Below are 11,642 nucleotides of genomic sequence, written 5' to 3'. Positions count from 1 at the left end.
TAATCACTTTCAATTTATCACTTATGAACCACTAGAAATGTGTGATCTTAGCTGCAGAGAACCTGCCCTCTGCCGGAATTTGTCATTATTTTTCTGTGCCTGGGGCTCTTTACCAACCCAAAACATTGAATTTTGACATTCTGGGAATGAGACACAACTATCAACTATCTCTCTGGTGCATTTACAAACAGCTCCGACAAATCCATACTGATTCTACATTTAAATAAAGTATGTGAGATATAAATTAACATAAACATACGTTATATAAGTCTTCGAATACGGTCCATCTGTATCGAGTGCACCCATCTTTTATCCTTCACACAATATGATAAAACTTAGCGCTTACCGGCTGTGGCCTTAAAACAGAAATGGGCTTTCACACTATGCCCTTATCTTTTTCTATAATTATTTACTGTGTTTATGAGATTATCAAAATGTAAAGTAGTGTCGCTGGAATGATTCCTCTGCTCATTTACAATTAGTCTCGCATTGCGTAAAGGACAAATATTCACTGATAAATTAATACATCATTAATTTTTTTTTTTTTAATTAATACTAAATAAGATTGCATTAACTGCATTTTATTGTCCTCCCACCCTGTTGAAAAACATTTTATTATTCAGGTGCAGGTACATTTTATTAGCACATTTATACATTTATTAGAATGTGCCCACTCTACTGAGTGCAACGAGGTGACAATTCAGTCTGATATCAGGCTAAAATTTTATGCTACATGTTGCAATGTCAACTTGTTGGCAGCAGCTACTCAGGAGGCCTTCATTTTAGCAGCTATTACAAGCAATAAAGCACAATAAACTGGTCATACATATCCGCCGCATAACAAGACATCTTTTGTATTCAGATATAACTGGAAATGTGACTGACCCAGTTATTTCAGTTATTGTATGTTTTATGTGTGTACAGATTTTTATTTACATCTGATCAGATTATCTTAAGAGCTCCAACGGCCAGTCTCAACGTCGCATGGCCGTAATATGTGAATAAAACATACCGAGAAAGACATTTGGACAGTGCTTTGTGAAAAGCTGTTTTATTTTCCATTTAGTAACACCTCCATGAAGACAATTTGTACAAGATACATCACATTCTAAAGTGCACGAATACTGTACAACGAAAATGACTTAAATACGCAGGGAGAGAAAAAATATATCACATTTGTAAAAAAAAAAAAAAAAAATAGTTGTAAAAATTAAATGAATTAAAAAGGGACATGCTTTTTTCAAAAACAACAATCACTATGCATGTTTCTGCTCAGGTATGTGAGAGGGGCTGGCCTGGGAAAATAACCTTGTGCAGCTTGCTTGGGGGGGGGACACTAAGCTTTGGCACCTTTAGAGAAAAGAGAAAAAAGACATTAACGAGGAATGGAGAGAGCACTCAATAATAAACAAAAGAATTATATTTAGTTTCAATAAATACAGTCTTAGGGGCTTGTGTAGAATGCATAATAACCCATGCCTTTTGGGTTGTCCTTGTTGTACTCCTCCGTAGTCAAGTCCTCACACTTGATGGTTGGGGAGTTCTCTGTGCTCGAGCCCCCGGGAGACATTCTGCGCCTCTTGCACACCACGGAGTACACGCCAGAGTCGGTAGAGTCCACCGATTTCAGTGAGTGTGATGTCTCGAGCCAGGTCGAGGCGGGCGGCGCGCTCTCCTCGGGCAGCTTGTCTTTAGTGACCCCCAGCTGGTCCTCCGGGAAGGCCGGGGGGCTCGGACGAGGGGACCAGGGCAGGCCCGTGGTCATCTTGCGCTGATAAGAGCTTCTGGTGCCCCAGCCTGCGGCCATGGAGGCGAAGGCCGAGTCTGGGTAGTAGCTGAGGGCGTGGGACGTCTGCAGGGACAGGGGTTTGATGCCGTACGACAGCAGGCTGCTGGTGGAATAGTCATTCTCATACGACAGCTCCAGCTTGTTGGAGCCCGGCTGCTGGACCGGGGGGACGAACCAGCGCTGAGCAGAGGCGGCGGCGCTGGCATCCTCGCTCTGCGGAGAGAGAAGACTGTTGGTTTGGGGGACGGCCCGCTCGCTGGTGTAGAAGCGGTTCTGAGGCAGGTTGTTGACAAACTGGTCCTGAAAGAAAGGCTGCATGGCGTAGCGGGCGCCGGGCACGATTTGGGTGGAGCGTGGGGAGTCTGTAGGGGACGGAGTCAACCGGTCACTCTCTGGAGCTGTGTACATCCTGTGCAAGTCAAGAACACACAGACAAAAAAAAATGAATTTGGGGTCCAAGAAATATGTCAAATAGTGTACCACAGGAAAAACAGCTCAACCGCACTGCTGTAGTGCAAGACACGTACGAGTCATAATTGTCCCGGAAGCCTTTTGCAAAGGGGTTGTGATCTATCTTCAGCTGTGTGATCTGTAAGAAAAACAGAAGTCCTGCATAAATGAATTGCATCTGAAGACATGCAACTGCACTGTGAGACTGAAAGAGGAATAATGATGACATATTTTGTATGTGTGCAAAGCCAAGATCCTCTAATCTGTTGCCAAATAAATTCTAAATCTACAAATGTATTTTCTTACATCTGTGTTCTGGTAAGCGGTGACGGCTATAAACTGGTTTTCTGGAAAGGTGAAGGTTTGAGTTCGGGCCTCGTTGCTCATGTCCTCCACCCCGTCTTCTGTCACCTCCACAATGTGCAGTCGCGGTTGGTATTTATGAAGCGACTGCAAGACGATCATCTGCAAAGGAGGAACGTGTGATGAGTGCAACAGTTGTAGACTGCAAAAAAAACAAGCTGCACAAATGCACTTACACTTGTCAACTTGCCTTGTCAAGAACAAAATAAGTGTTTGTTATTAAGTATCTTTAAATATGGCTATCATACTTTGAAATTATAACATGCAAATAAATTATTTGCAGTAAATAAAATCAGAAACATCATGGAAAACACTGGTAGATAAATCAGCAAATAGTGAAGACAAGCAAAAATCCGTTTCGAACCTGTGTGTTGTTGTTGTTGGCCCCTTTATTGTTGGTCAGCTTCAATTTGCCAAAAGAGATTTCTTGTCTCATCCAGTGAGCACCAGTGTTTGGAGATTCAGGATGAACATACATTTTATTACCTAAAATAGAAATAAACTAATGAGTAACATGAAACAAAAAATAAATAAATAAAAAAAGAAGCAAACTTGTGCAAATGAAGCTCTCTAAACATACTATAATGAATCATATCCTGCTGACTTTGTTTTCAACGAGTAATTTAACTGATTATTTTATTTTAATAATCTCCAGACATTAAGGGAAAATTTTGTTCAAATTAAATTAAAATACATAAAATATTAATTCTTTTTAGGACTGTCTTAATTAAAACAAATATAATTTGATAGATGATAAGACAGGAGCTAATGGAAATGATTGGTAAATTCAAAAGGCTTGTTTTAAAAGAAGCTGAAAAAATGCTTCTTTTACATTAAATTATTTTCTCCAAATTATCAAATTAAGTTTTCTAAAATGTATTTATGGTTATAACTCTTTAGAGTACCAGTCATTTAAAAACCATAATCAAACCAGCAAATTCACACCTTAGTAGGCTCCCCGAGATGACTTGACACTTCAAATTAAATTGCATTTGAGAGCCTAAATTAATGCATTAAAACGGTCAAAAACAGCAACCTGTCAAAACATTTGTCTAAAATTTGAAGCAAAAATGATTTTTATTTCCAAAACAATTTTAATCTTAACACTTACATTAGATGATCATTTCCTCATGCTGTCGTGACTAAAAGCAACACTGCTGCATCATTTCTAGATGCGTTCTATTAATGTATTTTTCGATTTATTATTCAATAATTTATTTTCTAAATATATGCTAATTTATAAAACACAAAATACATATTCTACGTGGCTAAATTAAGTTGTATTATTCTGTTAACTTACCTTGCATATTATTGTCTGCTTTTCCACAAGTGACCCACTTTCCTCCCTGAAAGCGCCAGTGATTCGGGTCAGCCAAAACAATTTCCACAAAGACGTTGTAATGGGCCGTGAGGTTGAGTCCAGTGATGTTGAAACTGAGGAATGGGAACATCCGTCTGGAAAAAAGGAAAAACAGGAATAATTAAACAGCTGTGTTCGGAAAGCAGGCAAAACTCTTTAAGAAAAAAAAAAAAAAAAGACTTAAGCACGGGATGTTCTCACATGTTGCATTTGGCAGAACGATTTACTAATATTAGATTTAAAATAAACGCAAATTGCATCAGCGTCATGTTTAGTTTGTTCTGTATTTGTGCCTTTATAATTTACCGGAAACGAAAACTTACAATTTAAACCACAAAAAACCCTTAAAATGCTTAAGAGGAAGGACTTGGACGTGTGCGTAAAATTTTGTTCGTGCGTAAAATACGGTGAAAATGATCGGAGTCTTGAAAAATAAAGACTAAAGGGGGCAACTGGAAATGTAAAAACAAATATCTTATTCTGCATATGAATCGTGTGTTTAATCTGGGCCTTTAAAGCCTCCGGCTCCGCATCTGCTCACCTGCCCTGCTTGGTGATGATCATCTCGGTCTGGTGCCGGTGGAATTTGAGCCACAGAGGCCGGTTGCACAGATAGACCTGCGCCCTGGCTCCGGCCGCAGACCCCGGCAGAGACATGGAGCCAATCCCCGTCCCCGTCCCGGGATAGGAGGGGTACAAACAGCCGGGACCCTGGCTGAACTGGTACCCTCCGCTGCTAAACTGGCTCCGGCCGGTGCACACGGACGATGAGGAGAAGCCTGTGGGCGGCAGGACGGATCCGTAATGAAGCGAGGCCGGGTACCTGGAGCTGCTGGAGCCGGTGTACACCGAGCCGGTCTGTCCTGCATAGGGAAAGAGGGAACAGGGACTCGCCATGTCGGAACTCGCCTGGGATGACGAGATGAAGTATCTGTCAGAGCCAAGTTCGTCTATGTTGTACCGCCGAGCGCTCGTCAGCTCGTCCTCGCCGAGCACCGGGGAGCCTTTCCTAACATCGGGCCCGGTCTTAGTGAAAGTGTCCCCCTCGCCCTCACCCAGCATCCCGTTCCCGACCCCGCTCAGATACTTCTTCGGAGCGCTGCTGGACTCTGATTCCGTCCGCTCGACTTCTTGATACTCAAGCTGCGACGACGGCCTCGGGCTGTTGTTGGCACTGTCCGACGAGGAAAGGTTGTAAAAGGTCTTGGGTAAATTGATGCTAGCGCTGGGAAGAATGTTCTCTAACTGCATTGTTTTTAGAATAAATAAGAAGAGTTTTCAAAGAGTCCAGGAGAATCTCAAAGCCAAGGAGGCGACACAAGCGCCGGGTTGTTTCTGTCTCTGCACGCCTCCCTCCCTGACGAATGATGGAAGGAGGTGAAACCTTCTCCTCACCTACAGGATTTTCAGATCAGATTATGGGCTGGACATGAGAGCTTCAGCGGCTCTTATAAGATGAAGTTCTCCACACGCCCAACTGATTGTAAGCGAGAGAGGGAGGAGCTTTTGGAGGAGCATGCGGGGGCACCAGCAGCCCTCTGCATAGCCAATGGTCACACTACTCTAATTCAATTAGAAAGCGTCTGGTAGAAATAATAAAGAGAAAATTTGTCATGATTTTCGTTAACTTTATTTTAACCCTTATATTCCGGCTTTTGAGCCACAAATGAAACATTTTGCAGCGTTTTCCAATAAATTACAAGTGCAATCTTCAGTGCCTTGTAAAATATGAATTTCAAAGAGGCTAAAACGACGATAATTTACCTCAAAGGCTGAACACAAAACGACCTACATTAGTCGCCCCACATTTGCCATCGAGCCGCACGAACAATCACCTCTAAACTTTTTCAGCTTCGGCTTCACGTCCAACGCAAGAGCAGAAAAAACACACACTTATGTTTGACTTTGTCAGATTATTTCCACTCACTCGACCAAGAAGATTTATCCTCGATGAACAGCAAATACCGACACCTCTCCCTCTCTGCATACACCCAAACACGTTTACCAAAAAAAAAAAAAAAATCACATGTGCACCTTATTTCCTATAATTGGCCTCCGTCGCCTCTTCCTCTTCCAGGTTTTCAGTCATGGCTGTAATAAAAGCACCGACTGACAAAAACAAAAAAACGGGATGAAAATGTGTCATTGAAATAAAAAAGTAACGCTTTTTCTTTACTTTTTTTTAAAGTTTTATTTTATTTGTTTTAACAAATCGAGTTAAGTCAGAGGACTTTTATTCCAGATAGGCTTTTCTTCCCCTTTTCTCAGTTCAATTTTTATTTATTTTATTATTTCATTTTATTTTATTTATTTCCCTTCAGAGACTGAAAAAAATAAAACATTAATATATACATTTTCCCCTATTTTCCGAGGTATGTTTTTGTTAACACGATCTTTGAATTATTCTTTAATTGCTCACTAATTGACACGCAACAAAAACATGCTTTAGCATGATGAAGCTTTAGACATAAGTTATTAGGCCAGATATTAGGGGGGAAATTAAGAATTTAACAAATTTAATGTGTAATAAAAATATAAAACCGCTTAAATTAATCTTAGGCCCAAGAAATCTGGAATATTTTAATGCAATTTCATATTGATAGGCTGCTTGATGGAGACGAGGTTTCAGAAAGTAGCAGACGAAGAGACTTATTTTTCCCTTTTTCCTTTGTTTGTCTGTTCACATTTGAAATAACGTGTAAATGGTGGTAAACTCGATCCTTAATGAAATTCAAATAACGTACAGGACGGTCGGTGCAGTTCTGGCAGGGGATGCCCAAAAGAAGAGAAAGGATGCACCAACACTGCAAAAATCTGCAATCATACCGGAGGAGGAAGAGTGAAAATAAAAAATATAGGAATATAATCTCAGTTTTGGGGTAATGATTCAAAAACGAAACTGAAAAATTAACACGTTTATTGAATATAAAGCAATTGAGAATATGCCCACGTCTGTGTCTAAATCTCTCTCTACACACACACACACACACACACACACACACACACACACACACTGAAAGAGCGAGTGAGGGAGATCGAGAAACCAGAAATAATCAAACATGTCGTACAACAAACATGGTTCATCCTGCACCCATGCAGGCCTAATGATTAAAAAATCATCTCTCATCCAGCAGTGACACCGGGACAGCGCTCTCTAGTGACTGATCAGGATAACTGGGTAACTTTTCCCATCGTTGGTTATGTTAAAGTAACTTAACACTGTACATGCAGACCGTTAACTCTCACTTCTTTTTCCACTTGCATCTCACTTTACATCATCTTCAACTGCAGTGAACTCAGCTTGTGTTTGCATCTGTGTGTGTGTGTGTGTGTGTGTGTGGGCAGTTTGTGCATGTGTGAGTCTTAAAGTAAGCTGGAGGGGGAGTAGTCTAGGAGGGGGTGAGATGAATTTGGGGAAAATGGGGATACAAATCTGTGAAAAGCTGAGGGAGAGTCTCGGCTGGAGGCAGATTGGCTCGTGTCATAAATGGGACAGTGAAGCTGGCTATTGGGCCATCAGGGGACCAGAGCTACATGCATACAGCTCAAAATCTGTCAATCAGGAGACCGAGACCCTTCCCAGACTGCTGCTGCACAGAGACACAAACACCAAACATCTGACAATTGAGATCAAGCTTCTTTTTTTTTTTAATGGCTCAAAACCAGCTCTATTATTTATTCTGACCCGTCTCTCAACAGAGAGTCTCACTTATCTGCGGAATAACCAAATCCTGATTTTCACCCATCGCCTCCTTTTTTTTCCCCCTCTCTTTGTAACAAAATGCATAATTCCTCAGGGAAACTTGGAAAATGATGCCACCTGAGCAGGTCTCAGGTTTTGCGAAATATACGGTGAATTCTTTTTTGAGCAAAATTTAGAGCACTGGAAGAAATCATACAGGAATTTCGTGGAATCAACTAATCTTTTCTCATTAACTTCGCATAAATATAATTTTATTTATTCAAGTGAATTAATCCTAGTATTTCTAGTATTTATCTTCACTTCAAAACTAATAGATCTTCTAACTTGAAGTCTTTTGATTTGAAACGATGAGTTGAATGTATGTACCGTACAGAGTTTAATCAGCTCATTAAATTAAGTTTCCAAAGAAACATGATCAGCATATGAGCAGACTTCCCAGCATGCATTGTTTAGGAGTTAAAACTAGACCCGATGCCATTGGTGCGCTTTTGGGTTTTGTGAAATAATATCAATTCAATTTTTAGCAAAATCAGAAGCACTGGAAAACATATGCGTGAATTCAGTGAAACTGACTAAAATTATCTCATTAATTTAACTTAAATGCGCAAGTTTTATTTATTCAAGTTAATTCAACCTAACATGTGAAACCCTTCAAAACTTAGAAACACGAGTTCTTCTGACGTAAAATCTTGTGACTTGAATCAAGATTTGCAAATGCCTTGATATTAGCTCACTATTTATTTTATTTTATTTCATCTAAATATACAGGAAAGTATAAATTTGTACAGGGGAAAAAAAGCAGTGACAGAGTTGATCAATGGATCTTTTTTCATTAATTAATGTAAATACACAACTTTTATTTATTCAAGTTAATTCAACTTCACATTTATCTTCAGGACACTTAAGAACTTAGACACACGAGTTCTTCTGACTTGAAGTCTTTTGACTTGAAATGATGAGTTGAAAGGCTGTACTGTACAGAGTTCAATCAACTCATCAAATTAAGTTTGTAAAGAAACATGATCAGCACATGAGCAGGCTGAAACTTTCCTGAGACCCTTCTCTTTGGCTAGGTCAAGAAGGGAACCCTAGATCTGCAAAACGTGCAACACTCTCACGAGATCTTTACGTCCTGCTTCTGTCCTCGAAGTGTAGGCTCGTTCCAAATCTCTTATTGACACTATGAAAATAGTTTAGATTTTATTCCTCTGTGTCTATCATTTTAGTTTTGTCAATAATCTAAAGGGGCTACAACTAACATCTCATTACACAACCCTGCTGTAAAATGATAAATAAATGAACCCTGTGTGTTGTTAAATAGCCAAATACCCAACAACATTTGTCGCTTTAGGACTAACCTCTGAATGTCTACAATGGTGAGGTGCACTGATTCCTGTTTTTATCAATGTTACCTTATATTTGTTTTGTAGCCATAGAGCCTACTATTACTTATGTTTGTCTTTCTGTATAGTCTAAGAAGATGTAACGTGTTGAGAATATGTTCAGTACTTTTAAATAATTCAGATACACATTACAATACAGCGACTTGTAAATCATGTGCGAGAGTTTTGCTAATCTAGGGTTCCCTTTGAGACACAACCCTTCTTTTTACAGTCTGAATAAAAAATATGTGATGGAGACCCGGTGTGTGTCTCTACTACAATTTAAGATAAGTCATAGCTGTTGTTTTCACAATAATGAAAACAAACTATTATGAAGGTTGGTATTGAATTCAGTCCATACCTCCTTACACTTTCACTGGGAGCAGTTTCACATGTTGTGTTTGTGCCGATCCTGGAACAAAGTAGCTCCAACAGGAGCAGCTGCAGCCGCAGTTCTCCGTGTGAAACGAAGAACTGACTCTTCAAACTGAGAAAATGTAAAAGAAAATCAAGTTTGTTTGTAATGTTCATCAGTGTTACTGAAGAGTTGTTGGTTCACCTTAATACACTAAGGTGCAACAGAAAAATACACATTCAGTCAGATTATTTCCACTCAACCGATGAAGATTTATGAACAGCAAACACCAAACTTGAGCTGACTGAACATGTTTTCTCAAGTACAACTGAATTAAGCTCAAGTTTAATTGATTAGAAATATTTGTTTGTTTTGAATCATTACAAAATTAGCTCAACTTGTCTTTTCAAATTAATTCAACTTAAAATTTAAAGGCAGCCTGGACACTAGCTTTCTTATTTTTAAAACAAGTAGTTTATTCTTTACAGTGGTGGACTACTGTTTCTATGAATATGATTTCCTTTGAGTGATTTATTTTGAACCCTTGCAAAATTACACCAACTTGTCTTTTCAAATTCAGTTAAGTTACGATTTTAAGGTAGCACAGGCCTTAACTTTTTTAAGTTCAAACAAATTGTTTCTTTTTTACAGCGAGGGACTTGCATAAGCCAATTTTTCTATCCCAAAGGCTTCAAGTGAATATGATTTGTTTTGAATCCTTACAAAATTACATCAACTTGTCTTTTCAAGTTCAGTAGACTTAAAATTGTAAGGCAGCGCAGCCCCTAGCTTTTTTGAGTTCAAACAAATTATTTATTTCCTACAGTGAGAAACTACTGTCGAGTAAGTCCCTTTTCTATGAATCCAAATGCATTAAGTGAGTATAACTTTTTTTTTTAAGTTAAAACAAATAATATAAAAATGAACTTTTTGAAATGAAAACAATTAACGACAGTAAGGAACTACTGTTGTGAAAGCCCAAAGGATTTGAGTGAATATAGTTGGATGCAAGAGGCAAAATTAACAAGCACAGAAAATACACATTATGTGCATCATCATGGGCTGGTGAACTTGATCCAGGATTAATTTGATGCCCTCTCTGTCTCACACACACACAAACACACAGCAGAGGTGCTGCTCTCTTGACTCAGTGTCGCTACAGGCTGTCGTTCTATAGTCGGAGGGTAAATCTATAGATCAAAGGCAGCTGCATTTCTAATAGAAGCAAAGTCGCGCATTTCACACCTGAGCTGTCAACACCTCATTAGTGCAATCCTGCCGTAGAGCATTTCTTATTTAATGGGGCCTTGCATGATTAGCAAATTACAGATAGGGAAGTATTGTTTCTTTTAGGAAAAAAGTGACTTTCGTGCCACCTGTGCAGGCCCAGCCTCCTTTACAATCTCATTAAGATAAAAGTCAAGTGAAATTTTCTTTGCGTGAATTATTTCACAGCTGATCATTGCTCTTTACGGCTATGTTTCACAGATGATTACAAGGCCATTGAGAGAAAATCTTGGTAAAACAAACTTAATGCTGTTGTTTTAATGGCCGTAGTCTAAAAGTATGTTGGTTTTCCAAAATGACCCAGAAGCTAGAAAACAAAATAAACGTGATTTACAGGCCACCTATAAATAAACTAATTCCAAATGAGGTGGATGTTTAGGTCCCACTCATAAAGGAGCTCCCGCTTGTGACCTGTCAGCATGTTTCTTGACCACCTATAAAAGTCCAAGTGTGTCTGCGATGACCCTCTTTGGCCCCGGGCCAGGGCCCGCGCGACAGGGGAAGGGAAGTCTTACCATATTGTTGTCAGAGTAGATCATCAACAGAGCACATGAAAGGAATACATTCCAGGTTTTATGGGCCGAGGTGGCTGCTGAAGCCTTTGCTCTGGAGTGAATTCATGTACCCCATTGCAAGGATTAATAACGCAAGTCTCATTAGAGATCCTCGCCACCGAGACCCCTGGAGGGAGGGGTGCTGGGAAAAGAACCGAGTGCAATGTGCACCGTGTCAGCGCAGCGCTCCTCCGCAAATCATCATCCTCAAGAACATTTTTATTGGAAAGAATTTATTTCACAAGTTTATCAAAGATGTCCCTCAGTATATTTTCCAGTGTGCAGGGATTGCTAACATTTAATCAAAGGTAGTAGTCTTTACACGAGGACAGCTTATGTTACAGACATGCTGCTGTCTTCAAAGATACAGAGGTGACAGCTTTCATGAATTTCCATTTG

General features: G+C 39.6%; 1 protein-coding gene across 2 annotated transcripts; it reads right to left on the bottom strand.

Annotated features, from left to right (window-relative positions):
• Positions 1 to 1,023: 1,023 nt before the first annotated feature.
• Positions 1,024 to 5,908, bottom strand: eomesa (eomesodermin homolog a). 2 transcript variants are annotated; one of them, XM_084738460.1, is made up of 7 exons: positions 5,890 to 5,908; positions 4,504 to 5,357; positions 3,903 to 4,057; positions 2,967 to 3,088; positions 2,546 to 2,704; positions 2,317 to 2,378; positions 1,024 to 2,198 (listed from the first exon to the last, which is right to left on the bottom strand). In XM_084738460.1, the coding sequence occupies exons 2-7, from the start codon at positions 5,211 to 5,213 to the stop codon at positions 1,445 to 1,447; spliced, it is 1,962 nt and encodes a 653-aa protein (XP_084594586.1). In that variant the 5' UTR covers positions 5,214 to 5,357; positions 5,890 to 5,908; the 3' UTR covers positions 1,024 to 1,444. The 2 variants fall into 2 exon arrangements, with proteins under 2 accessions (XP_084594586.1, XP_084594587.1); XM_084738461.1 differs by lacking the exon at positions 5,890 to 5,908 and having other exon boundaries at positions 1,024 to 1,350; positions 1,480 to 2,198; positions 4,504 to 5,852.
• Positions 5,909 to 11,642: the final 5,734 nt, after the last annotated feature.

This window comes from Lutjanus erythropterus, chromosome 16 (assembly GCF_056507025.1).
Source record: "Lutjanus erythropterus isolate fLutEry1 chromosome 16, fLutEry1.hap2, whole genome shotgun sequence".
NCBI classification, from domain to species: Eukaryota; Metazoa; Chordata; class Actinopteri; order Lutjaniformes; family Lutjanidae; genus Lutjanus; species Lutjanus erythropterus.
The sequence above is the reverse complement of the archived record's forward strand: the minus strand, read 5'-3'. Positions and strand labels throughout refer to the sequence as shown.

Excerpts from the sequence above, each read along its gene's own strand:
- eomesa (XM_084738460.1), bottom strand. The coding sequence starts at position 5,213 with ATGCAGTTAGAGAACATTCTTCCCAGCGCTAGCATCAATTTACCCAAG. Across the intron at positions 3,089-3,902 it reads AGCAGACAATAATATGCAAG|GTAATAAAATGTATGTTCAT; the intron begins GTAAGTTAACAG and ends TTTCTATTTTAG. Across the intron at positions 2,199-2,316 it reads TTCCGGGACAATTATGACTC|GATGTACACAGCTCCAGAGA; the intron begins GTACGTGTCTTG and ends TGACTTGCACAG.